General features: G+C 44.5%; 2 protein-coding genes and 1 long non-coding RNA gene across 5 annotated transcripts in view; 2 read left to right on the top strand and 1 right to left on the bottom strand.

The window, feature by feature from the left end:
• The first annotated feature begins 11,698 nt into the window (after positions 1–11,698).
• Positions 11,699–14,050, top strand: TCF21 (transcription factor 21). The gene is made up of 2 exons (XM_015858464.2): positions 11,699–12,521; positions 13,510–14,050. Exons 1-2 carry the CDS (start codon positions 12,072–12,074, stop codon positions 13,597–13,599), a joined length of 540 nt encoding a protein of 179 aa, XP_015713950.1. The 5' UTR covers positions 11,699–12,071; the 3' UTR covers positions 13,600–14,050.
• Positions 14,051–21,058: 7,008 nt separating this feature from the next.
• LOC116653259 lies at positions 21,059–22,846 on the bottom strand. Its single transcript, XR_004306823.1, has 2 exons — positions 22,565–22,846; positions 21,059–21,964 (listed from the first exon to the last, which is right to left on the bottom strand). It is a non-coding gene; the product is annotated as an uncharacterized LOC116653259 (long non-coding RNA).
• Positions 22,847–23,305: 459 nt separating this feature from the next.
• Positions 23,306–27,187, top strand: part of TBPL1 (TATA-box binding protein like 1) — a 15,002-nt gene continuing 11,120 nt past the window's right edge. Inside the window, exon 1 of one of the 3 annotated variants that reach the window (XM_015858446.2) lies at positions 23,306–23,468. The gene's annotated coding sequence lies outside the window, so the exon portion shown is untranslated. Of the gene's footprint in view, positions 23,469–23,500; positions 23,686–27,187 lie in introns of those variants that run through there. The other 2 variants (XM_015858447.2, XM_015858449.2) reach the window with 2 other exon arrangements.

The raw sequence follows: 27,187 nt of genomic DNA, 5'->3' as shown, positions 1-27,187 counted from the left end.
TGGTCTTCTTTGACCCTTCACATGGCCAGAGAACAGGTAATCACTCCCTCTGATCAAAAACATGCACAGAAATTGCATAGTTGCCAAGGCTTCTCTAACCACCCAGAAGCTGGTCATCCATGGTTTTGGGAAGGACTGAAATCTATACTCGATCTGAAAATATAACCAGTAGCTTTTAAAGAAAGAGGTAATGAAGTACACACAGGACAGATTTATGCAACTGAGGGTACGTCCTCTTGAATTGGAGCTTGACAAAAATGTTTGTTCCACTGCTATAAGAATTTATATAATACTTGCAGTACTGTAGGATCATTTGTGTACTAACATTATGAGTATATACTAACTCCCTTCCAGCACTTCAGAGCAGTCAAGCATCTCTCTAACTGCAAAAGTGAAGAGATTAGGCATGGCAAAAGGAGTAGGAGGAATTTTTTTTACTATACCACTCATGTGACTTTCCCTGCACTGCATTGTATATGGTTTGGTAGTGTCTATGTCAGTTCTTCCCTTTAAATATCCACTAGCCAAGCTGAGAGCTGTATAAACACATTACGGTCACTTGTAAGTAATAGATATAGCATGTGCATCTATCTTTTCCTTTTAACTCTTTATGTCTGTCCCGCCTTTCATACTCCTCTGAATTTTATCAAACATTTCAATAATGTGCACTTTGGCCCAGTTTTGTTGAAGCTGACTTCAGCTTCTGATACATTTATAGTTGTCAGAGAGAAAGATACACCTTCGGTGTGATTAGAAGAATGTTGCTTCTCAGATTTAGATGGAATAAATTCAGGAAGACGCATCCCTAAGTTCCAAATGTCTAGATGGAGGTGAGGAGAAAAAAGTACTACTGAAGGAAAAACCTGTGAGAATTACAGCCCACCTTGGAGCTACTTTGCTATAACTTAGAAATTTCATCCTCTTGGCACAAACAGTTCTCCTCCCTGTTTATAGCCATACAGCAAAAGAGAGGTTAGGCTGATACCAGTATAGTTGTTCTGGCATGAGATGTTCAAACCAGAGGAAACCAAGTTCAGTGGCAGCTGAAAGAATGAGAGGGAAGAAAGAAAGTGCAGGGGGGACTTCCACAGCAGATTCTCTGTATGCAAAGGATCTGTGGGGGTGGGCTGCTCTCAGCCTGTCCGGCAGTGGAAGATTCAGGCCCCAGATTAATCATTCCAGGTTCTGCTCTGCATAAAATTGGTGTGAAAGAAGCTAAAGTTCACGTTGCAACCTCAGAAAGAAACACCTTAGACTCCTGAAAGATGCTGGGGGTGGGGATGAGTCCTGGCAGGGTAACAGCAATAGTCTTTCTTCACTATTTGGTGGTTGGATGACTTCAACCTGGGGGTTTTGCCCAGCAATCTGTCTTGCTAAAAGTCGGGGTAAGATAAACTATACTCTGTCTCTGATTTCTGCAAGAAAGAAAACAATTGAACGACTGGTCATTCATCACTGAAACACCCTCCCCCTCTAACACCTTGTACAGGGTTGTATATCCTGAAGCTGTTTGGCTTGCCTCATCCATTTCTTAAAAGGAAAGCACAGATTTTCAAGTAGACAGATACGTATTTTACAACTTTTCTATAATGAAGATCAAAATCAGAAGAGACAAATCAATAGAGAAATCACTTGGTTGCTGCTACACTTGACACAGTTAAGTTTAACATCAAAAGACCTAATATTCTAGCCCTGTCCTTACAATTGTAAACTGAAGTAAAATTACCTATTCATAAAAAATTGCATTCATTTTTTGTACTGAGGAACTCAAGTTCAGCTCAGATGCCATTTGTGGATATACAAACATGCTTTTTTACTTGAGGAAGGAGATCACTGGAGAAGTTCCTTTGATTTCCTAAGTTAAATACACAATTTAAATCACTGAGGAACACACCCATGTGGAACAAACTGCAAAACTTACAAATCTGCTGAGAGACAAGCAGACTGAAAAGGGGAAGGGTAGCATGCAAAGGCAGAAAACAAATGCTGTTGGGATAAAAATGTCAGTAGTAAAAAGAAGCATCTTGGGTAAAAAGAAACAGCTAGGCTTCTCTGATGGGCTGAGGATAACCATGTATATTCTGCTACTGGTGAGCACTGAGGAAGCCTTCAGAAATGAGACAGCTAGGACAGGAGAACCCAAAGAGAGGATGCTAAAGTAAGATGGGCCCAAAAGCTGCATTCTTTGGAGCCCCTTCTCATCCTGAGAGTCTGTTAGCTGCTTGTTCCATCAAGCAAGACCCCTCATGGAAGACAATATCAGAGTTACAAAAAAGCATAAAGAAAACTTGTAATGGATTTTGACTCCTAAGGGAATCCTGTGTTTTTACTGAGGAAGGATTAAGGAAACTGAAATAACTACTTTTCTTCACAGGGAGCTCAGGGACTTTGGAGTAATTTAGTCAATGGTGATTTGCTACTTGTGCTATAGTGTCACCAGTGATGGTACTCTTGATCTGTTTATTAAACTTTCAGCTTGTCACTCATCACTAACACAATCAAAATCCATTGTTTTCATTCTTGTAAAAGTAACTTTTCTATCTCTCAGAACTATTATGGGGCTGAGGGATGAGTGCTTTCATCTAAAATCAAAGTCAGGAAAGTATCCATTTTGTAAGACACATGAGCATAAAAATGCGCCAATGTAAACATCAGGTATCTGAGTGAAAAATGTTAATTGGCATTTCAAGAAATGGGGAGACATCACAAAGATATTTTAGGCTTTCAACATATTTGTAGTATTCTAACATCAATCATTTTCTTGCAACTCTTAGGTTATTTATCTTAGCTACCCTCAGTATGCATTACCATAGTGTCCAAGTCCCTCATAATGTTTCTATAGGGTAGGGAAGTGTTCTTATCCCTTTTTACTACTGAGGAACTGGAGCACAAAGGAACCCCTTTTGTCATCACCAAGGAAGCCTGTAACATAGCAGGTATTCGATTTACAGTCCCCAGGGCTCTGAATAGCATCTTAACCAAAGCTGAGGTTTTAAATTAGCCCAGTTTGTACTTCACTAATTTGCACCATAAACTATAGTAGCACGTCTATGTTACACTCCTAGTTACATAACTAATTCCACTGAGAGTTATAAACAGGAATTCCCCAGGGCTTGCATCCCAAAAAGAGCTCTGGCTACAGGCAGGGAGAAAAGATGGAAAAATGCACTGAGCCAGGACATGCAAAGAGGAGAAAGAGAAACGTGATGTGGTGTCTTGCCATAGATACTGCATCACTGTTTGCAGAAGCTTCATGTGGAAGTGCAGATCTCATACAGGAAAGCCCAAGCAGGTCCCAGATACCCACCGGCAAACTCTTCAAGTTCATATTGAGGCTCCCCTCCTTCTTTGTGGAAGTTTCAGTCAATATGTCTCAGAGTGATCACAGGTACAACTTTGTTCAGTCCCTACAGAGAACAGGTTTGGATATTTCTGCCACCACATTTCGTATATGGTAAATGATGCCATATGCCATTTACTTTGTTTTCTTTTGTTTTTTGGTTTTTGGTTTTTGTTTTATTTTTGTTGTTGTTGTTTTTTTGTTTTTGGGCGGTGTTTTTTGTTTGTTTGTTTGTTTGTTGTTTTTTTGTTTTGTATACTTGCTATGCAAGACAAATAGCCAGCATGATAAATAAATATCTTCTGTATTCTGGTGCAGCACCCTAATTTGGCTAATTTATGTCTATCGTACAAAGCAGAACAAACTGAAATGATATGGCATTAAAATAAAATATCCTTCTATTACTATTTTAAATCAGGAGGCTCTAGATAACATCTCTCTTCTCACTCTACCCTCAGCCATCATCTCATCAGATCTTAAAACTCAAGCAGATATATACCTGGGTTCCCTACCATACTTTCTGAAAGAGGGCTGCTTTAATCACTGACCCCCTGGGAAAGAGGTTTTATCTTGCCAGCATTTATGAAAAACTTGGACTTTCTTATTGCATCATAGAATCATTTGAGCTGGAAGGGACCCTTAAATGTCATCCAGTCCAGCTCCCCTGCAATGAACTGGAACACTTACAGCTAGATTAGGTTGCTCAGAGCCCCCTCCAGCCTGACCTTGAATGTCTCCAGAGATGCAGCTTCCACCACCTCTATGGGCAACCTGTTCCAGTGTCTCACCACCCTTATTGTAAAAAACTTCTTCACATCCATCCCTAGAGCCTTCTCTTCTCCTGACAGCATCAGCTCACTCAGACTGACCTCCTATAAGGTTGTTGTGTTCCATTCCTTGGATCGCCTTTGTGGCCCATCATCCATGGATGGACTCGGAACAGCTACTACATGTTATTTTATATTTACTTCCCCTCACTGAACCACATAACAAAGCAGGTCCTGCTGGTCCTGACTATCAGATCAGATGTCCATGTTTCTGTTAAGCTTTCCTCTGCATTAAACACAATCAACAGTTAGTAATTAAACACCAGGTAGTCTGATCATCACCCCAGATCTGCACATAAAGGGAAAAGAGAGGAGCAGGGAGGGAAGGAGACAGACTGTACTCTCCATCTGTGTTTAAGCCCTTTTTTCCTCCTCACTTAGGTCATTTCTGTTCTTTGGACCTTTCCAATGAAACTTCACTACAGCCCATGTTCATGGTCTTCTTTTTACGCTCTTCCTGTGGTTCATTTTTAAAGCTATTTACTTCCTTAAAATTAATTAAATAGACTTTTATTATGTGCTTTTGCAATGCCACCTTCTAAAACAACACCATTTTCTATATCTATTATAGCTCTTTGTCTCCAATATGCACAATAAAACCAAAGGACCACATTGTGGCAAAATGCCATGACCCCACTTTGGGGATGTTCCAGAAGCTTTGAGAATCACAGTGTGAGAGGCATGTGTAAGGCCTGTCAGAGTCAAAAGAAATGTACAGTGACTGTGGTCTTTCCATATCACTTCACTAAGGCTTATAATCTGCTTTCTTGTTTGCCTCGCCAGCGAATGTTCCCATTTAAGACTCATCCACAACACATGCTGTCTTCAGCTAACTACTGTGTTGAGTGAATCCCTAAGGGTATTTATACATGTGGGCAACTGAATATTACTAGTTTGCTGTTATTTCAGTATTTCTGGCCCAAATATTTTTCCAGCTATCTATGGACATTCCTTTTGATGTTGCTGCAGTCAGACATGCATATTCAAAGATTAGTGTGACCCCCTATCAGAGGTGGTAAAAAAACAAACCTCTCGTGACAGATCGAGTGCAGGGAGGGAGTCCAACAGCACAAACTGTGGCCATCTGCAACAGTATAAAGCAGCCCACAAAGAGTCATGGTTCCAGTATGCAACGTTTAATTTGGATAGAAATGGAAGACATAGGCTGACTTAATGCACTTAGAGATGGATGCTGAGAATATCTGACTTCCAGAAGCTGTGAGCACTTTAAGTGGATAGGAACTTTAGAAAATCTCTGTCCACATGCATGTGTATTGTGCCACAAAGTATACGAGTAATAAAAGCTTACCAGCATAGTTGACATTCCTCCCACTCCCCTACAAAGCGTTCCTCTTTTCCAAATTTTCCTCTGAAGGAAAAATCTTATTTTCCAAAACTTTATCCAATGTGCTAATGATTGGAGGGCAAAAGGGAACTCATTTCTTATCAACAAATTTCATCATGTTTTAAAACCACAAGAATGCAAAGGATTAGCCAATAAAGCAACATCATGGAAAGAAATATTCAAAATAAAGCAGTTATGTCTGCACTTTAATCCTACAGCAATAATTTCACATAAGACATACTAGCTTTTTTTGCATATTTCTCTTTTGACCACTTCATAAAAGAGTCTGCAGTTTACAGTGTCAACTGTCTAGCAATATTTCAGAGATGCATCCTGGAAGCAGAGGATACTGATAGTGTCTGCAATAGGGATGAAAGAGGAAACCTTTTCTCAGTGTGACCTTCCTTTTGTGTATGAATAAATGCGTGTTAAAAAAAAACAAATATGACTCAGCCAGTTCAGTTTCTTCCTACATGTACGCAGAAAAAGGGAAATTTGCTTGCATGTCTGTGAAAAGGTAATCAAAAGCTTGGCTCGGTGCTCATGTTGGAAATTGACCATCTTTCTTTGCTTCAATAAATTCTACGTCTTACATGCTTCTGATTTCTGTAGTACTCAGCTTTGAGCTGAAAGCTACTTGGCAGAACATCGCTTAGCACATGTGCAATAGTAAAAACCCTCACCAGAGACCTGGCACAGAAGCGGTGGATAAGTCCCATAGGGATTTGATGTACCCTTCATAGCTAGGACAATGGCCTTGCTGTCAGCATCTCTGTGATGCATTAGAATATTTAATTATGATACGTTTCTATGAAGGCTGTTGCCCTTCTTGTTCAAACAAGCTGTTTTGCTCTGAGAGGCCCTGCTGATATTAATGAAGTTATTTGAAGGATAAGCCAGAGTGGTAGAAATAATGCAGGTATTAAGAGTACAGATACTCTGTGCTATAGATAAGAGTACTTGTAAAACGTGTCAGATATTTTGTCATCAGAGTGCCAAAAGGATTACCATGTAAAACCTGTGATTATACACTTCGAGTTTCATTACCTATTCTTTTCCAATATTCATGGGGAAAAAAGAAAAGAAAGAAAAACAAACAAACAAATACTTCCCAGAGCTTCGATGTTTTTGGTTTTGTGATATTTCAAGATTTCAGAAATCATATGAAATGGAAAAATAGTTCCTGTGTAACTTGAAACTGAATTTTACTTCTTTTTGAATCTTCTAATGTGTAATCAGTCAGACAGATTTTCTATTGTAGGCATGACCAAAATTTTCAGATATTTCTAAATGAGAATATAAGGAAATAATCTGGTTTGGGTGTTTTGATTTTGTTATTGTTTGTTGCTATCCCCCTGTGGTAAACTATTATAGAAAACCATTTTTAGGAGAGCTCTGACTTCCCTAAACTTTGAAGCAAGAAAGTGGGGCTTCTTAGGGAAGGGATAGTTATGCTGATATGAGATACAAATACATTCCTCTTGGGACAGTGCTCCAGAACAGCCTTTTTGATGCCTTAAAAGTGACATTACTTTTTCCCTTGGTGTATTATCTCATGTCATGTAATACAACATCTTTCACCTGTCAAACCAAAACTGAGACCAGAAATAGATACACAGAGCTAAGAAGGAGGTGTAGGAGGGTTTCATTGCTCAGGCACTCCTGATTAATTCAACCCATTTTCACAAACAACTTTGATTCATTTCCTGAGTGTCATCTATTTGCCACAATGGGGAAGATAGAATCCTCTAGAAAAAAATACTACAGGCTTGTGTTTTAAGATACTTACAGTGGTTTTAAATCTGGTTATTTGTGACTTTCAGTCGCAGATACAGTCTTCTTTTCTCTTTAATCTCTTATGCTCACATTATGATAAGTAATATTGTTTTACATAAGGTATGTAAAGATGTCCTTTTGAAATCTCTCTGCCTCTTTATTTAGTTTCCTAATCAGACCAAGAGAAAAACAAAGAAATTTCAGTGCAAGAAGAGTCTTATAAAAATCGCAACATGAAAACAATAATCTGGTTGCACGTTGCTTCCTGACTATTCTCAAGCCACACTGAACATAATTCATAGATTCCTACAATCATACAATGGCTTGGGTTGGAACAGACCTTAAAGACCATTCATTTCCACCCCCTTACTGTGGACAGGGCTGCCACCCACCAGATCAGGCTGTCCAAGGCCCCATCCTGGCCTTGAGTGCCTCCAAGGATGGGGCACAACAGCTTCTCTGGGCAGCAGATGTGGCAGGTCTCCTTATAGGTACTGGAAGGCTGCTACAAGGTCTCCCAGGAGCCTTCTCTTCTGAAGACTGAATAATTCCAACTCCCTCAACCTTTCTTCACAGGAGAGGTGCTTTACCTACTCTGATCATCTTCATGGCCCTCCTCTGGACTTGACCTAATAGATCCATGTCCTTCTTGCACTGGGGACCTCAGATCCAAATGCTGTATTTCAAGTTGGTGTTTCACAAGAGCATACATAACCAGCAAACCTGCTAGTCGTGCTTCTTTTGAGGCAGCCCAGGATTATGGTTGGCTTTCTGGGCAGCAAGCACATATTGCTAGGTCATGTTGAGTTTCTCATCAACAAACACCCCTGAATCTTTATCCTCAGGACTGCTCTCAATCTATTCTTTGTCCAGACAGTATTTGTGCATGGGGTCACCCTGACCCAGAATAATTAATGATTCATGATCAGCTGGCTACCTCTGAGTGACCTCCTTGGTTGTTCTCCAAATCTAAGAAAACACCTGTATTTTGCCAGGGCCAAGATCTTCAAAACCAGCTACTGATTCTGTTTTTCTCAGCTTTGGATGATCTGAGCTTTTCCCTGAGTGAATGTTCATTGTGTAATGAAGAAATGGAGCCTCAACAAATGGCACAGAACAGCAGAAAAAAAAAGTATAATTGAAAAAAAAAAAAAAGCCATGCCATGCAAAATCACTAGACACTTAGAGAAATCTTGGCCTCAAGTTCCAAAGCTGTTCTGAAATTACTGTGTTATTTCAGCTCAAGAGAGGGAAGGTTAGAGGCATAAAAAGCAGAGCTTTATTTCCAGGGAAAATCTGTACCCTAACCAAACAGCAAAAGCCTGCACGTAACATGTCTCCATGTGACATTCTTCAGACCAAGCATCCCACATCTCTGCTTCCAACCAGCCCAGTCCTAAATGGCCTTATGGCTCTGTAGGTCTTAATTAGAAGAGATTCATGCTTTTCTGAGAAACATGGAGATGATATACATTTAAAAGAAAAACTGTCATATTTGTACTCATGTTTCCCACACAACTATTTCAACTTCTTTCTTAAAACATTACTGAAGTTGATAGGGCCAAAAAGACCTGAGCTCCACCAGTCCTTCCCAGTCAGCTCTTAACCCAGTGCCGGGTCTATGTTCTCTGTCATAGAGCTGGAGAAGAGTCCATACCATCCCTAGAGTAGCAGCAGACATCCCATCTTTATGCTCTGCACAAGATTCAGTTGGTCTCTATCCCAAACTGGACAAAGAACACAAGGTGAGGGGCAAGGGATTGAAACATGAGCCAGATTAGGGCTACAAGTCCTGGCTTGGCCAGGAGGGAAACAAGGAACAAGAAGGTTGAAAATGAACAGGTTCTGTTTATGTGACAAATAAGGAAAGAAGAGTTAATGGGAGATTAGAGGACGTAGTGCTGTTTTTGAGCTCTGCACATAGCTGGCTTTGAGGGAGAAAAAGGGACAATATTCATGTTGTTGAAGGACTGTAATAGCCTGTATATGGAAAGGAATCAAAGAACAATATACTGTATGACCAGGCATAAGTGTATACCACACAGATTATAATCTCCACAAAACAAATGAAAAAAGCATTCTGTCTTCACAGCAATAGATTGTCGGTATCAGATCAATTTTACCAGCTCTAATGATTCAAAATATACCTAAGTCAGTAAAAGCTACAGATGTGCAGCACTTATAAAGGCTTGTAAAAAATGGGTATGCATACATTGTGTGCATCAGTACACTAAAGGCACTTTTAAGGAGACACTATTCCTCCTGTTTTTTACAACAACAAAATCAAAAATTACTAAAATAAAGTTAAAAACATGACAAGTATTATATGACTGGGAGTTTCTGATGCTGAAACTTGGATGGGGTTTTGTGTTCCCTGTTCATTCATGTTCTGGTCATTCATGCTTAGAGACACAAGAAACTTCAACTTGGTTTTCTGTCATCCTTGCTTCAGTAAGCGTCCTCTAGCTTATTTATAACATCAGTCACTTGGACAATAAATCTCTGCAGTGGATGCAGCCATTTAAATCTCCACCTGCACAAACAACAATCAAGCCTAGAAAATAAGGAGGCTCATAAATCTCCACGCTAGTGATTAGTAATAATTTGTATCTGAAATAAGGATGTTAGAAAGGGAAAAAAAGAGAAAAAAAAATTCATTATTCGGGTCTGATATGCTGACAATCTGTTTGGTTTATACACAGAGGAAACACAAACAGGGCACGGTTAGCATAACATGACGTTAGAGCTTAGTGAATTCCCAAAGGCCTGGGCCTTGGAGATATGATATCTTAATGTACTTACCCCATTGTGAGTGGGAAGGTGTTATCTTCCAGCCAAACAGTGAAGAGCTGGTTTAAAGTTTAGATCGACCCTTTTCCTTTTAGATTACCAAGCTAAGGAACTAGGATGGATAGAGAGAGAAGAAAGACTTGCTTGCTTGCTGTCAAAAACAGCACTCACCATCCTACTGAAATTTTAATCTGATGAGAGTTTATAGCATTTATTAGGCACTAATTGGTCATTCACCATTTTTGTTTGGTTACTTGTTTTTTGTTTAGAGCATGCTGAAAACCTGATACAGTGCTCCCACAGGTCAGATAAGACCTTCCTCTAACTTTGATGACCATGGATTAAGTCAAGAGCCTCTGTGTGCCATGGCGACATCTTGGGCTCAGAGCTATGCCAACCTTCATATGGGCAGCTGAATAGTTGGATTTTCCCCTGCCATGAGATCAGGCATGATGGATGGTGTGTTCAGAGAGGAGCCATGTGCAGACCCAGCTCAGTGCCGCAGCTCTTGCATTAAACATCCCAGCTGCTGAGAGGGCTTGAGGGGGTTGAGGGTTGTATGAAGAAGGAAGGAGCTACTGGGGAAGGCTCTTTGGGCTCCACAGGTGGGTCTAGCTGAAAATTTTACCAAGTTGATCATGGCGAGGAAGAAGAGCTAGGCCTTGCCTAAATGCTTTAGAAAGCCTGTTCTTCAATGACTATGTATGTACTGATCATGAATGCATTGAGCAGCTCCTCATTCAAGCTGCACAGCAGCATGTTCATTCACACTTGTGGTACAACCCCTCTTCAACTCCAGCAGCTGCAGAGCAAGGCCAGTTATGCTTGCTCGTGCAGCCTCACAGCCAGGGGCCTCATCTTGCCGGGTTACTCAGTCAAAACTCCTTGACATTGGAGGATGTACCACGCAACAGGCAGAATTTTGCCCATATGTAACAGAGAGTACCTCCAGCTTCTGCTCTGCATCAAACCTCTGGGTGCTTGATGTGATTGCTACCCTCCAGGAGCCCCCTCTTCCCCTCTCCTCCAGCACCCACAGCCCCACTGGCCCCAGCAGTGGCCCCAGCCTGGCTCTTGAGGATGCAGGGTCCCCAGTACCCAGCACGCTGGGGGATTTGGGGTGAAGAGAGAGGACTGGGATGCCCTGGAAATCCAGTGGGATGCCTGGAAAAAGGCAGCTCCTCCTGCCTCCAGAGTTCAGGCTGCAATAGCGAGGTCCAAGTGCTCCCTTCCTGGAACACACTAGTAGCTGGACAGGATGCACTCTCCAGTGTAATCATCCACAAATCTCCCTCAGATTAGGTTACAGGACAGCATTTAGACGGCACGCATCGCAAGGCTCCCTGGAAGGCTTTCGCTGGTAGATCTCTGCTCATGACCCATTTTGGCTTTCATCAAGAATTGTGACACCAGCCGACCGGGTCATGGAGGAAGCAGGGAGGGGGAGAGCAGCCCTGGCTGGAAAGGGAAGTGGGGAAGGAAAAGAGGAGGAGGAGGAAGGGGGAGGATAGAAAGACAGGGAGGAGAGAAAGAGGGAGAGATAAAGTTGCTTTGCTCCAGTTGTGAAGATTTGAATCCCAGTGCTGAGCTCTCTGCAAGCGCTTGCTGGGATACCTAACTCCCTGTCCTGTGCAAAGGCTGTGATTGGGGATGTGGTGTGCTCAGCGGGCAGGGCCCCTCCCCTGGGCTGGATCCGCCTCTCCTATCCCCCAGATAAATTACTAGTGTCCTCACTAAATTCTTCGGCTTTCTCTCTCTCCCTCTCACACACACTCACTCACTCCCTCCCTCAAACACGGGCAGAGCAGAGGTGGGGGGCGGGAGGGCGGGGGTCCTCTCTGGATCTATATCACGCCTTAGTGCAGCAGGGGGGAGAGAAGGGGAGGAAAGTGCTGCGCCCCTTCTCTCCTCCACCGCCACCACGTAGGTTTGGGGAGCTCCCCTTCCTCCCCTCCGCCCCCTTTCCCGCCAGCCCTTTGGCATCTTCCAGACCATGTCCACTGGGTCCCTCAGTGATGTGGAAGATCTGCAAGAGGTGGAAATGCTGGAGTGCGATGGCCTGAAAATGGATACTAACAAAGAGTTCGGGGCGTCCAACGAGAGCAACGAGGAGGGATCCAATGGCGAGAATGGCTCCCCTCAGAAAGGGAGAGGGGCCTCGGGAAAGAGGAAAAAGGCTCCCCCCAAGAAGAGCCCTTTAAATGGTGTGAGCCAGGAAGGAAAGCAGGTCCAGAGAAACGCTGCCAACGCAAGGGAGAGGGCGAGGATGAGGGTCCTTAGTAAAGCCTTCTCCAGGCTTAAGACCACCCTGCCCTGGGTGCCCCCAGACACCAAGCTTTCCAAACTGGACACCTTGAGGCTGGCCTCCAGCTACATTGCGCACCTGAGGCAAATCCTGGCCAACGACAAGTATGAAAATGGCTACATCCACCCAGTCAACCTGGTAAGTCACGGCCCACTGGGGCCAGGCACTTGTGTGTGTGTGGATGGGGAAAGGCGGGTCAGGAATTGGGACAGGGCATGTCCACGGAGAAACTTTCAGATCTTTCACAGAGAGGATCTGGTGCCCAGCTGCTGGGTACAAGGGGTGGTGGAACTAGGGGACAGGCTCCCAGCTGCCTTCCTTTCCTGTGCCTCAGGAGCTGAGCGTCCTGGTCCCCTCCACTGCTCCCCGCTGTCCCATCCAGGGGTGGCAGCAGAAAGGCAGGAGCAGGTTTACTGTGCCTGAAATGCCCGAGGGAGACAGAAGCTTTCTACCTTCAGATGGGAAGGTAGAAGAATTTGGGAAGAGAATGGTATGTTTTAGGAAGGTCACAGGCAGAAAAAAAGACCCAGGATTTATGCAGTCTGTCCTCTTTATCATAAGGTTTTCTGCCATAACAAACCTCAAGCCGCAGCCTTTTAAAGCTTTTGAGGCGTTGTGCCCAACCGCTCAGAGTTGCTGGGTCCGGGACATGTCTCCCACCCATGTGAACTCACAGAGAAGAAATAAATTCATGTTCAGACCCCTCAGAGGGCTGCGTGGCCCCCCCAGAAAGCACTCCCCAGCAGCCCCTAGGTCTCCCCAGCAGAAACATCCCATTTCCAGCTGTATATATGCAAGGGATGCAAACCAGGGGTGGTCTTCAGCTGCTGGGACAGCTCTCATGGGAAACCCCAGCACTCTGAGCAGCCCCCACGCTGCTCAGGACCTGATAACAGCACATACAGTGCCCAGGGCAGCTCGGCTCAAACTGAATCAAGCAGTGTGCTTTGCTCCCAAGGTGAGTGAGATTCCCGGGGAGGCGAGGAAAGAGAACAGGATCCTAGCTGAAGCCGTGCCCCGGTTAAGGCGGCGGATGCCGGGGTTGCCGCTGAGGCTCAATGAGCATCGCGATGTGCCTTTTCATGTATGTAACCCCCTTCCCACCCGTGTCTTTTCCTGGCTACAGACCTGGCCTTTTATGGTAGCCGGCAAACCCGAGAGTGACCTGAAAGAAGTGGTGAACACAAACCGCTTGTGCGGCCCGACGGCATCCTGAGCCCCGCGGCCCCGCCAGCACCGGCCCCGTGCGGTCGGGGAGGGGGCACGGGCGCGGGCAGGGCCCCGCTTTGCCCCGCTGCTGCCCCGGGCCCGGGCAGGGCGACGGGAGAGCGCTCTGCCGGCACGGCACTGCGGAGACCGAAGGCAGAGACTCCACCCCGGGAGAGCCAGACTCTATTTAACTTTATTGAGTGCGTGTGCAGTCGAATGTCCTGCAACAACAGCCTTGCTGGTTCAAGCGCTACTAGAGGAAAGGCAGAGATCAAACAAAACCTACCACGCGTGTATCTTTTGTCTGAGACCTGTGGAATATGTAGATGCCTAGAAAAAAAACTGACTTTGACAGTCATCTCTATGAACTCATTCGCCCTAAAGATATATAGATATATTTTCTTCAAGCAGGTTTTTGCTCTATTTCTGTGAATAAACCTTCCTTTCCATTGAACACAGAGCGGTGTACTTTTCGTTTCCAACTCACGAGGCAGTGGGAGCACTGCACCTAGCTCCCTGTGGTGGGGCGGGGGGTCCAGCCCTGCACCAGGGCAAACTGGAGTGGGGGAAATAGTTGATACAACATCTTCATACTGAACCCCCCAAGCAGGGGCAGTTCTGAGCTCAGCAGGGAGCAGAAGAGCAGTGAGAGAAGGAAACAGCTTTGCCTCTCTTTTTTTAATTGAATAACTGCAAAGCTGCGGGTTTAAACCTTCCTGAGGAACTGGCGTGGGCCTTCCTGCTGGCCTGCCGTGGGAGCATTGAGGTGGCTGACTGACAGATCAGTGTGGGGCTGAGGATTATTGTCCGGCTTGGGTTGCCCAGGGGTTTTAGTGCAAACATCTCCCCTTTGTCGCTCAGGGTGCTTGCGGGAGATTGGGCTGAGATAAACAGGACTGCAGGGTGCTCTCCCTGCACCGGCAACGGCAGTCAGCAGCTGATGCGCCAGATCCCACCAAGCTGTTTAATGTTTCGGGGTTATGACCGCACTGTTTACAAGATGTCTTCAGTTATTTATACTGTTATTATTAGCAGAGGGGCTTTAAATTTCCGCTTCACTTGCTCTTTCGATATCATCCCCCGGTTCCGTTGGATACCTGGGTGCTGGCGGGCGGCAAGTGGCCATCTGGGGCTCCCTGCCCATGGGGCCTGCATCTCCCATAGGTCAACTGAGCAAGGCAAAGACCTCCTGGCAATCCACATCCATCGGCCAGGTTCATAAGTGGGCCATGTTGAATTAAAGCTGGGAACCAGGAGCTTTGCGTACATTGCGGAACTCATTACAGAAAGGGCTGAGGACTGCGGAATCATACTAATGGTTTTGAAGGGAGGGCTGTTTAATTTCACTTATTCACAGCTTTATCTCCAGCGTGCACAATTAAAAGTAGACCTCCTCGCCCAGCCTAGCTGTGCACAATTTAACCATCCTGCGCCAGCTGATATGTAGTTAACAGGCAGACATGCACAGATTCAACATACTTTAAAGCAAAGAGATCACCCTGAACAGCCACAGCTCCTGCTTCTGGGAAGAGCAGCTCTGCTTTGCTAGGTGAGGCTGGGGGAGCTGGTTCCTGCCATAGACATGGGCAAAGTCAAGGGAACTGCTGTTCTCTTAATGGGAAAAAGAACAGAGCCCTGTGACCTTAAGCGCAGAGCAAATGACTGATATAGCAAATGCACAAGCAGTCTGTGAACCACTAAAGTTAACCAACCACTGAATCAAAATTAATAATTGAAATTAATCATTCGAAATTTTGACCTAATTTCCTACTAACTAATGCATGCACTGGGCTCATAGCAAGGTGCTGTTTAAGAAAGCAGAAATTGAGAAGGATCTGGGATATACATAACATTAAGAGTTACTTTCTAAATTTTCTCACATATGCTTTTCTGTCACCCTGCAATGCTTGCTAATCTCAGACAGCATCCTTCCCACCCTTAGCCACACTCACTGCTCATTTGCCACCTAAAATGCAGCATGGAGAAAGGGTGATGTGCAATAGTGCTCCATGCAATGTGAGGAACACAGCTGTAAACATGTACGAAAAGCTGTAATGTAAGTAGAGTGGTAAGAGGAAGCTGTAGGCATAGTTATTTCTCTTGTCGCTGCTAACTTGATGTAGCACTCTGGGAACTAAAACATTCCTCAAGTATACACTCTGCCTTCCTCAATCCTTTCCCCTGAGTAACGGTTCAGTAACAAAGAAAAAGGGAAAAAGCAGCAAACAACAGACAAATGCAACTGGCAATATGCAGAAAGGCAAATAGCAGCTTTATGGTAAAACAGTAAAACGTTTAATGGCTTAATGTTCACTTTGAAAGCAAAAAAAGGAGATCTTCAGAGATGTGGATGGATGTTGGTGGCAGCCCCTGATCACTGCCTGCCTCACAATGTGAGCGAGGGCACAGCCCTGTGCATGGGTGCTTGGCATCAACAGCCCCCGCTTCTTAGGTGAGTTGAGCATCCTCCCCACATTGAGTGTGATTTTACAGAACATTATTTGCAAATGAAAACAACAACAAGAACAACAACAAAAAGTAAATTTAGTTTGACTGAAGCACATCATCGTTCCGAAGAAAACTCACAAATGTGTTAAGGAAAGAGAAGGAACGGATATAAATGTTAATGCCAATGACCCTAAGGAAATTATGTTGTTTGCTTTCTTTTCTGTACAAAGTGATGAGTTTTAATATTTACTGAAATATAATTATTTATACCCTTTTTCCATGTGGAAACAAAGCTGACTCGATTTATCTTTCTGTATCTACATGGATGTGCACGCAGCTGCGAGAGTGTCTGTATACATTCCCTCCTAATAACGTTTGAACTCATTGCCTGACTTCAACTGAATTTGACAGAGGTCTCAAAGATAACCAAATTGCTATAATTTTTTGAGAAGACAGTCAGCTAATGGAGAAGAGGAAAAAAAAGTCTTTAAATTCTGCAAGTAAAAGAAAGGTTTTGACATGAACCCCTGTCAGATAGCAGAGCATCCACAGCAGAGCAGCCAGGCGCCGCTGCTATCATCCACTGCAAGTCCACGGACAACCAGACAATATTCCTTGTGCACCTGTGTGCTTTAAGATAAGAGCTGCCTAAAAATAGTTTAGTCTCATTTAATTTTTAATATTATCATTCTTTTTTTTTTTTTCTTTCTTTTTTTTTTTTTTTTTTTTTTTTTTTTTAATTCCCAAAAGAAAGGCAGTTCCATGCAACTGCTTCACACCCATTTTTCAGTTCAGCGAGGAACCAGAAAAACCCTTTACTCGAACAGCTGCTTCCAGTGCTCATGCTGCTGGGCTGGGTGCTCACACTGCACTGCCTGGCATGAGTTTTCACACTCTGCAAGGTCTTTAAGAACAAGTATTTTTCCATCTCTTACAAAAATTAAATTTTAGGCTTATCTGATTCTCTTACTGTGATGGAAATCTGCCAGTAGGAGATTCCAGCATGGCAGCAAACTCCTCCGCAGCCCCACTGCAACTCCTTGCTGTCCTGGGCACTGATACAGTGGTCAGGTCATGGTGATAGCTGTGCCCCAAAGTGCACCAAGGGAACTAACTCCTTTAAGGAGGTCAAAAATCTCAGCACACCTTGGAAATAAAAAGATATAGAAAATCAGTGTGGTTTCTTCTGTAGGAAAGCTGATTTTAATCCTGGATGTAATGTTGTACTGGTAATTCCATGTCTGTATCTGCCTGGAAAAATATGCTTCCCTGTAAATGATTTTATTTTTTTCCAAAAGATAACTTTTTTTCTGAAACCCCACTGTCATTGTTATTCATTGCTATTTGCTACATATGCAAAATACATTAATTAATAGCAAGTAATAAGCAGGCTAACAGATCTAAACTCACATGCATCTGGTGTGGAAGAAGAGAGTGCAAGTTGATAAAAACACAGGGTATTTCTGATTTGTCTGGGTGTCTGAGTGTAGATCATCACTCACAGCCTCCCAGTAGGAACAGGTTTTAAAAAGAGATTTCAGAGGAACTGAAATCAGAGCACTCTGTAATTTCCATGTGCATACACTCACAGAAAAGTCCACGTAGAGAATCTCTCCCAACAACCAGTGATCCAAATCATCCCCGTTCACTGCAGATTCATGTAGCACAGCCCTTTTGAGGCTGTGCTACCTGATCAAACCCACGGGGTATAAGCAACTGAATGCTCACAATTTGGCCATGTGATGCTCTGTGCACTGAGGCTCAAACTGCACTATGGATGGGAAGTGGAAAGACCAGCAACACTTAATTCTTTTTGTCCCTTGCGCTGCAAAACAGCTGCTGTGCTATGGCTTGGTGACTTCCTGTTAATACTGAGAAGATGTCACAGTTCTGATCTAAAATGTATGCTCCGGAAGGGATGGGAAAAACCCATTTGTTACCCTGGTGAGGTCTGCTGCCGGCAGACTCCACAACCAGCCAAGCTCTGCAAAGACCTGATTTTTCTTCAGGTCACTTTGGACACTGGTGTGTCTGAGCTAGCTGTATAAAAATGACTTTGAGGCCTAGGCATGCAGTCAGTGCATTTTCCAACTGTGGTGTGGACATAGCCTAGGGTCACGACAGTCCTGAAATGACGCATTTTCTTGCCTCAGGGTTTTGCCCTTAAACTGAATCTTGTAAACAGACGAAATGGATTTCCAGGCCCTCGCGCATGTGTGAACCAAACTGAACAGTCCTCACGCGGGGAGTGGAGAGATCCAAACCTTCCCGCAAGGAAAACAAAGATCATTAAAAAAAGCAGGAGAAGAATAAAACAATGCAAACTCTTCCTTTGCTGTACAGTCAAAGAGGCCATTTTCCTTAAGCAAGGAGAAAAAAAAGAACTTATTTACATCCCCAGCTGCTGTGTAAACTCTAAGACCATATCCAACTGTAAATATGGATTATCTACACACTCAAGTTTTCTCTCAGTTGTTTACATGCTGCTTGAGAAACAAGGATAAGAAACATGAGGACAAAAAAGGGAAGGGTGCAGATTTGCTGCAGGAGTAACCTCCGTGCGCAGTCAAGAGACAGAAGGAGTAAGGGGAGAAAAAGGCACAGACAGCCCCTCTTCCTCTGGCTGCTGCTGCTCAGTCCTTGGAAGCAATGGGGAAGGCAAAAACTATAAGCAGCTTCATCATAGCTGGGTGGGGCCAGACCACCGGGAAGATGGAAGCGGAGAATCTGAGAACCACAGCTGCCTTCCCTGGGAGGAACATCTGCAGAGCCTGCACTGGGAGGAGGAGCGGGCACAGCAGTGAGTTCCCAGGGCTGCACTCACAGTTAGCTGTCCCACTGGGCGGCTTCCCGGCAGCACATCCCTCCCCCAACAGGGATGAAGCAAAGATCATCATGCGTTCAAGCAGTCCAAGTGACAGCATGGCTTTGTTGTTTCTTCCGATGCTTTTTGATGGCCACCAGAAAGGGAGTAGCTTTTCCTCACTGATAACACACTGTTTTCTTCTTACATAGGGGCCTTTTTGCTACTGGCACCTCAGAGACAATGCAGAAATTAAGCAGAAGGCAGCACTTACCTTGAGTATATCAAGGACTGTGCTAACAATGAAGTTCTACTAAAAATAAGCCACATCCTTCACAATGTTCAATTCACAATGGATCAATAAATCCACGTTATTGTACCCTAGAGTGATAAAGACCACTGATTCTCCATACTCCTCTAACTTGGATTCTAGATCAACCTGCTATCTTCTCCAATGGGCTAGAAATTCTTAGCTGGGACTCTCCTTGCTATGTGAGTCAACAAAGAGATAACATGCTAGGTAGGCTAGCAGTTACCAGAAGAAAGTGGCCAAGTTCAAGGATGAAACATGAGATTTAAACAAAATTACATCCAAATTTATGACATAGAAAACTCCTGTTCATTTGTTGCTCAACTCTATTAAGCTCTACAGTACTCTTTCCACCTGAGCTGTGTGTTCACAGGTGCCAAACTTGACATATCAGTAAAAACATCTTTACTGAAAGGGTTGTTAATCACTGGAATAGGCTCCCCAGGGAGGTGGTTGAGTCACCATCCATGAATATGTCTAAAAAACATTTGGATGTGGTGCACAGGGACACGATTTAGTGGAGGGTTGTTAGTTAGGGTTGTGGTTGGACCTGACGATCTTTAAGGTTCTTTCCAATCTGAGTGATTCTACGACTCTTATGATTCTATGATATACTCTCAAAGAATCTCTTCCATGCTACTGCCAAGCAGTTCCACTTATACTTCATGTAAAAATCTAAAACTGAGATAATCACCAGCTTAAGTGCGTTGAAAAGCTTGTAACAGTCATCAGGTGTTAACATCCTTCCTCTGGGGCAGGATACAAGTCAGCAGGGCCAAAGTAATGCTTTAGGTTGAGTCACAGACTGGGTGAAGTTTTTCTATGAGCCTGACTCCTGGGGGCTGTATGATGCCATATGCTTGCAAAGAAAATTCATCATCATTCCGGAAAGAGTCAATAAACCAACATTAGAAATACAGATACTTAATGCAGGAAGAAGCTTTGTGTAACAGCTCAGAGAAGAGTTCTCACTCACACAAGAACAGGAAGGAACACTTGTTCAAGTTCCTAACAGGCATTCACAGTCTCTCACAGGATTTCAATCTGGGCAACGTGTTCTTCTTCCAGTTCTACAATTTTCACCATGTTTCTCTATTACTGTTAAGTTCCAATTGTATAGGACAAAACTACAAATATGTATTGAATCATTTTAAGGTTTACCAAAGAAAAACCTCATCTTAATCATTTATCTGTTATTTTAGACTAATTCACTATCATTTTTTTTCTTATTATTGTATCAAGTACCATATCTATGTTACTTATTATAAATATTCATACACTGTATATTTCTTTAATATAAAATAAATACGAAAATATAAAATCATATATATCATAAAACTTGATGGAACATTTGAGGATTGTGGAGTTAGTTGTTTTTAGTGCTGCTTATGCCAGGGAGGTAACACTTTAATATAGCACAGTGCTAGCATGAGTTATCATACTGTACACCCCATACTGTAGCCCCATCATCAGAGAAGTGTGAGAAAACACAGTTTATAATTTCATCTGATAAACGAAGTCCTGGAGCAAAGGATTCCCTCCCTGACTGATCTCTTGCCACAGGTTTAAGCTCACGTCCTTCTGGCCGTCAGCTTGGCAGCTTTCTCATAATTAGCCTGTAATATCATATGCATGTAGCTCACGGTCGTTCCAGAAAATGTCATCTCTATGGTATGTGCAAGATATGGATTGCTCCTAGGTAGCTCCTCTTCAGACACAAATACTTGAATATAGTCTTCTGCATAGAGCTTACAGTTCTATGCAGCTGTGTAACAATCCTAGTCTAGGCTCACTGTGGGCCACCTCCCACCCTACAAATTTCCCACAGTCTGCCTTGTGCTGGATTTCATGTGACTGGAAATGGATCCTGCAAAAATACAGAAAACCAGATAAGCACACATTTCCTTCAGGTTGTTGAATGATTATTTATTTATGTATTTATTTACAGATGCCTGCAATTACATCTGGATAACAATGTCACAGAATTGCATTTTGCTCACTCCCATTGCTGTAATTACCGAACAAAAATATGTGCAGTGTCTTCATATTGATATCGATAGTCCTAAGTAACCACAGAGCATTCAAGCATAGTTAACAGCCTCCTTACATCTTCACCTCCTCTCTCCGTTCCAAACAATTGACTGAGAAACAAAAGCATAGTAAAATTTAAAACTACACAGCAAGAAAGCAGCAGAAACAGCCTCAATGCCTTCCCTGTGAGACGTCAGTACAGCACCTGTGAAGTCAGAGCATGCACTTCTTCTGCGGGTGGAACATCTCTAAGACCTCACCCACACAGCCACAGAGAATAGAGAACTGCAAACAGGGATGGAGACCTCAAATACAAGGTAACGGAACTGGCTGGGGTCACACTTACAAGAGCAGGACAGCTAAAGATCATCAGCTTTGTATCTGTATAAGTGTAAAATAAGGTGGTATGCACAACTGATGAACTTACACATAAAATCAGGACAGTGCCCAATCACTCCATTTGCATTCTATGACACTGTAGTGACAACTACTTTCAAAAGTTTGCATATTGTCCAAGCATATATTTAGAGCTGAAACCTTGAACACATCCCTGTTCAAAGGGGGAATGCTCAGGCTGAAAAAACAGATGAAACTGTGGCATGGTGAGGGCTCATTTCTTCATCAGGAAAAATATCACTGTGTTAACAGCTGCCTAAATCCAGAATTCCCGTTTTCAAAAGCGAGTCTCGTTTTACCATCACCACCGAAATGAAACGGATCCGTTCCAGCAAAAAGCCACAGGGTGGCAGTGCTGCTGCGCGCTAGTGTTAGCGCAGCCCCCTAAGGGAAGACAAAGCCTGGGTTAACGATCCGTGCAGCCACTGCAATACTTTCTGTGAGAACCTGAAGTAATTACTTCCGTCAGGTGAACTTAGCAATGAATTTCAATTTTTAAATTTAACGTAGCAGAGGAAAACATTCCAACTCTAAAGATTTTCATACCGTTCCCTCTATCCTAATGAAAGCCATTCCACAATCACTTCACATATTGCTACAGATCCTCAGCTTTTCACTGAAAGTGGTGAGGCAGCAGCACAACTGCCCAGAGAAGCTGTACACGCCCCATCACACAGAATCACAGAATGACCCGGGTTGGAAGGGACCTCAAGGATCATGTAGTTCCAACCCCCCTGCCTGGCAGGGCCACCAAACATACACATTAACTACATCAGGTTGCCCAGGGCCCCGTCCAACCTGGTCTTGAACACCTCCAAGGATGGGGCATCCCTATCCCTGGAGGCACTCAAAACCAGGTTGGATAGGGCCCCGAACAGTCTGGGCTGGTGGGGGACAGCCCTGCCCATGGGTGGACTTTGAGATCCCTTCCAATCCAAGCCATTCTATGAATCTATAAAGCACAATACACAACACAGACAGTACCTATGCACAGATGGGGCATGCCACATCCCAAGGGCTGCCCAGGACAGAGAGCCAGTGCCGCTCCAGCTGCCATCATGATGCCCTCAGGTATCTCCTGAGAGCACACCCCATGAACCCACTTTGCAGCAATGAGACTGGCTGCCTATTAGAAAAGCTTAAGCAGCGATCTCACTTGAACAATTCCCGCAGAATTATCAAGGTTGGAAAAGACCTAGAAGATCATCTAGTCCAACCATTACCAATACTTCCCAGTTAAATCATATCACTCAACACAACATCCAAACGTTTCTTGAACACTCCCATGGTCGGTGACTCCACCACCTCCCTGGGCAGTGCATTCCAATGCCTGACTACCCTTTCCGAGAGGTAATACTTCCTAATGTCCAGCCTGAATCTCCCCTGGCATCTGACTCCTAAACACAGCCCTGGGAAGGAGTGTGTTGGGGTGGTGGGATCTCCCAGAGGTCTCAAGGAGGTCTTTCAGGGCTTTCAGTCCCCTCCAATAAGAAACAGAGCTTAGCTCGGCTTTGTTCGGGCCCAGCGTCCCGATCAAACACACAGCCCGGCGCTACAGCTTCATACAGCGGAGGATCCCATCGTCACACTGACAAACACCGTCTGACATAACCCCCTATAGCAACACCACGCTTCAAGGCCGACCCCTCACCAGCCCGAACCCCCCGCCCCCAACCCCGCACGACACCGGAAACGCGCTGCAGGCGCAGCCCCCTTCCTCCCCTCCCGCCGCAGCGACTTCCTGTGGCCGCTCTATCCGGCGCCGCGTCTATGTCCGCGGCGCTGGGGGATGTTTATTGTCGCGGATCCTCGGCCCGTCATCCGGAACTCCGCCGGGCGCGAGCGGCGGGGCGCCTAGCAACCCTGCCGGCCGCCTCCCGCCCGCACGGTAACGGCTGCCGCGAGCCGCCGGGCCGCGCTCTTCCCCGCCGCCCGCGGGCCGCCGCTTAGCGGGCCCGGCCCCGCCGCCAGCCTCTGCCCGAGGGACGCTGCCCCGCCGGGAGGCCGCTGGGAGCCCGCGCCCCTTCCTGCTGCGGGGGTAGGCGGCGCGGCCTAAGGCCTCCCCTCCTCGCTCCGCCGCCCCTTTCCCCGGCGGGAGTCGAGAGGTGGGGGAAGCGGGAGGGGGGGGGACCGCAGCTCCGCCGGGGGAGCGACCCCCGATGGGGTGAAGCGCCGAGGGGCGGCCGGGGCGTGCAGCGCGAGGTGGGTTAGAGGGTGGGAGCGAGGCCTTCTGTCCGCGCTTTGTCTGTGCGCTGCTCGGCTGGGAAGTTCGGAGCGCGGCTTGGAGGGGGCGATCGCTGCCCTGAGTGCTGTGGCACCGGGCGGGCACATGCTGGGCTCGGCAGCACGGCTAGCATTGCCCGGTATTCTAAAGCGTTCAGGTTTTGTGTTTTTCTCACTATTTGGGCAATGTGGAACAGCCACTGAGCATGCTGGGCCAGGCTTTTATCACACTTCGGACCGTTTTCTATCTATCTATTGGAGTTAGGATTGCTTGGAGTTAGGCTATTGCTTGATGACTTGAGGGAGAAGTGGCACAGAGCTGGATACAAAGTGATTCTCACTCTGGCTATAAGCAGATTTATTTTGATGGGAAAAATGTGAGAAAAATGGCCTGTTATAAGTTACTCTCTGAAAACAGGCTTTCTCATGTAGCTCTGTGAGCATCTCAGCTTTATTTCTACAGCTGGATTTGTGTTGGAAGACCCCAGGTCTGTGGGCACATCGTAGTCTAACCCGAGTCCCCATAGCAGGATGGGAAATTTGTGTCCTACTTGCTCCTGCAAGTTGCAGGTATAATGGTGTCTTATACCATTCTTCTTGGACAAGTGTCCACTTTAGTTGGTTTTACACATATTTGGAAACATCTTCCAAGCTGTATGTGCTTTGGTTCCATAGAAAACAGTCATGCGTCTGTAAATCTCAGCAGTTGGAAGGAGCTAGTGTGAAGGTAATGATCCCTTTTAGAACAATTTAACTCGCCACTGGAGGCAATAAAAAATGAAAGCACACGCCTCTGGCCCTGCCACTTAGAAAGCTGATTGAGTCAGAGGTTTCCTAGACAGACAGCAGCAGTATTACCCTCATTTCTTGGGAATCATCCACCAATCACTGTGACAGTGCTGTATTCCAGGATTCAAGCAGACCTCAGGTCTGACAGCTCCAGTTTCTAGGGACCTGTTTCCCCATGGCCTGAACACAAACAGGAGGATGGAATTAATTATCTCCTGGTTCCCACCAGGATGTATGTTTTCTGTTCTTTGTTCTCACCTAGACTCCTCTGGTAACTTAGTCAAAAATGCTTTTCAAGCTATTTGTTGGAATGCCAACAGCAACAGTAGTACCTTCCACTGGGAACACTGTCCACTGAGCTGTTGGAACAGGTTTTGGAATTGGTTGGCAAAGGGCTTAGGTTAAAAATAACCAGTACAAGTTGCTTGTCTTTCTGCTGGTGTAACAAATGTGTTCACAAAGCTTTTCTGACATTAGCATCATCGTTGTTAGGTACCCATCATCTACCTTCGTAACACAGAGTTTCTCAGTTTAAAGGTAGCCAAAAGCTTAAAATAATACTTTGCTTTATATACCCTTTCCCCAGTGCCTTTCCTTTCTCTTTGATGATGACAGCAGTGTTGGTTTGGAAATATCTATATATATATTTTTTGGAAGTCAGAGCAAGCTGGCTTTTTTTAGATTGCAGGATTTCAGCACAGGGTGTGTAGCCTTTGTGTGTGTTTATATAGTTTCAAAAATAGGATGGCCTTGGTCCTAATTGAGGATGTATGGGTAATGCTTTGTTCAAGAATTGCAGTGCTCGGTCCTGTTCTCGCTCCTGCCTTCAAAACGCTTCTTACTGTAATGTGAGAAGTTTCTCTAGTTTCAGGGTAGAACACACTACTTCTTAGAGCCAGATATTCTTGAGATTAGTTTTTGTTCTTATTTTGATGGTCTGTGCTTTTTTTATTCCCTTCCCTCTCCTCTCCTCTCCTCTCCTCTCCACCTTCTCCTTCCTTTTCTTCTTCTCCTTCTCCTCTCCCTTCCTCTCCCCTCTCCTCCCTCTCCTCTCCTCTCCTCTCCTCTCCTCTCCTCTCCTCTCCTCTCCTCTCCTCTTCCTCTCCTCTCCTCTCCTCTCCTCTCCTCTCCTCTCCTCTCCTCTCTCTTTTCCCCCTTAATGACAGTATTCCATTGGTATTACCAGTATCGTGTTTAAAAGAGAGAACAAGCTTTCAAAATGTCTATAATAAAACAGAATAACGCAAATTTCTGTGAAGATGCATTTATGAATGCTTTCTCTCTTGGTGTGGATTCTTTTACATTCCTACAAGAGAATCTGAATTCTAAGTTAACTTCTTTCTTGCTCTGGAGAAAGCTGAATGAAACTCGAAATATAAAAGTAAAGCTGTGTGTGTAGAAAAGTAAATGAGTTTATCTTCTGTTTTAGCCTGTTACTAAATTAGCAGTGGTTGGCAGAACATGCTTTTTAAATGGGACTTAAGCTGCTGAAATGTTAAGGTTCAGCTGAGAGAACTTTTGGGTGATATTAATCAGGAAAAACATAAGTTGAGCTCAGTGAAATCAACTTGGAATTTGTGAACCCTAAACAGGAAAGAACCAGATGTTTGGTTTCTACTCAGTCCCTGCGAGCACTGGAACAGGCTGCCCAGGGAGGTGGTGGAGTCTCCTTCTCTGGAGATATTCAACACCCGCCTGGACGCCTACCTGTGTGACATGGTGTAGGGAGCCTGCTTTGGCAGGGGGGTTGGACTCGATGATCTCTAGAGGTCCCTTCCAACCCCTGCAATTCTGTGATTCTGTGCTCTGTAAGGATAAATGCATAAATACAGGATAGTAATAGGCATGTACATAATGTTATTTCTTAATATCAAAATGTCTTTGTAAAAGCATGACAATATTATTCTCCCCAGTTTGCAGATGTAAAACAGAATTGTAGAAATTCAGTTTGGAAAATAACAGAATGGAACAGAGCTACCCATAAGAGATCACAGAATGTCTTGGGTTGGAAGGGATCTCAGAGATCATCTGCTTCCAACCCCCCTGTTGTGTGCAGGGCTGGCATGGGATCAGGCTGCCTGGGGCCCCATCCAACCTGGCTTTCAATGGGATGCAGTAGGGTGCATCAGTAACCAGAGATGAGAAGGGAAAGCTGGGGAAGAGGAGCATCAGGGCATTGCTTACAACCGTGTGTTCCAGCCGGTTGTGATACTGGAGAGAAACAGAAGAAAGAACAGGTTTCTTTTTTGGTTGTTGTGTTTTAATGAATCTTCTTACGCTATTTTTGTAAATATAGTTTTGGATGTTTTTCTGTGGTGCATATATTAGTTTGTTTGCTTGTTTGTTTTTAATCATTAATTTACCTCATAAATAAATAAATAAATAAATTTCATGAATTTATTATAAATAAATCATAAATTACCTCATTGCAGCCTTTCAATACCTGAAGGGAACTTACACCCAGGAGGGGAGTAAACTCTTCGAAAGGGCTGACAATAGCAGGACACGGGGAAATGGTTTTAAGTTAAAAGAGGGAAGATTTAGGTTGGATGTCAGGGGGAAGTTCTTCACTAGGAGAGTGGTGAGGCCCTGGAA

Source organism: Coturnix japonica, chromosome 3 (assembly GCF_001577835.2).
Source record: "Coturnix japonica isolate 7356 chromosome 3, Coturnix japonica 2.1, whole genome shotgun sequence".
NCBI lineage: Eukaryota > Metazoa > Chordata > Aves > Galliformes > Phasianidae > Coturnix > Coturnix japonica.
This window is presented reverse-complemented; position numbering and strand designations above follow the sequence as displayed.

Coding starts and splice junctions, on each gene's coding strand:
- TCF21 (XM_015858464.2), top strand. CDS start 12,072: ATGTCCACTGGGTCCCTCAGTGATGTGGAAGATCTGCAAGAGGTGGAA. Junction 12,522..13,509: donor ACATCCACCCAGTCAACCTG/GTAAGTCACGGC, acceptor TCCTGGCTACAG/ACCTGGCCTTTTATGGTAGC.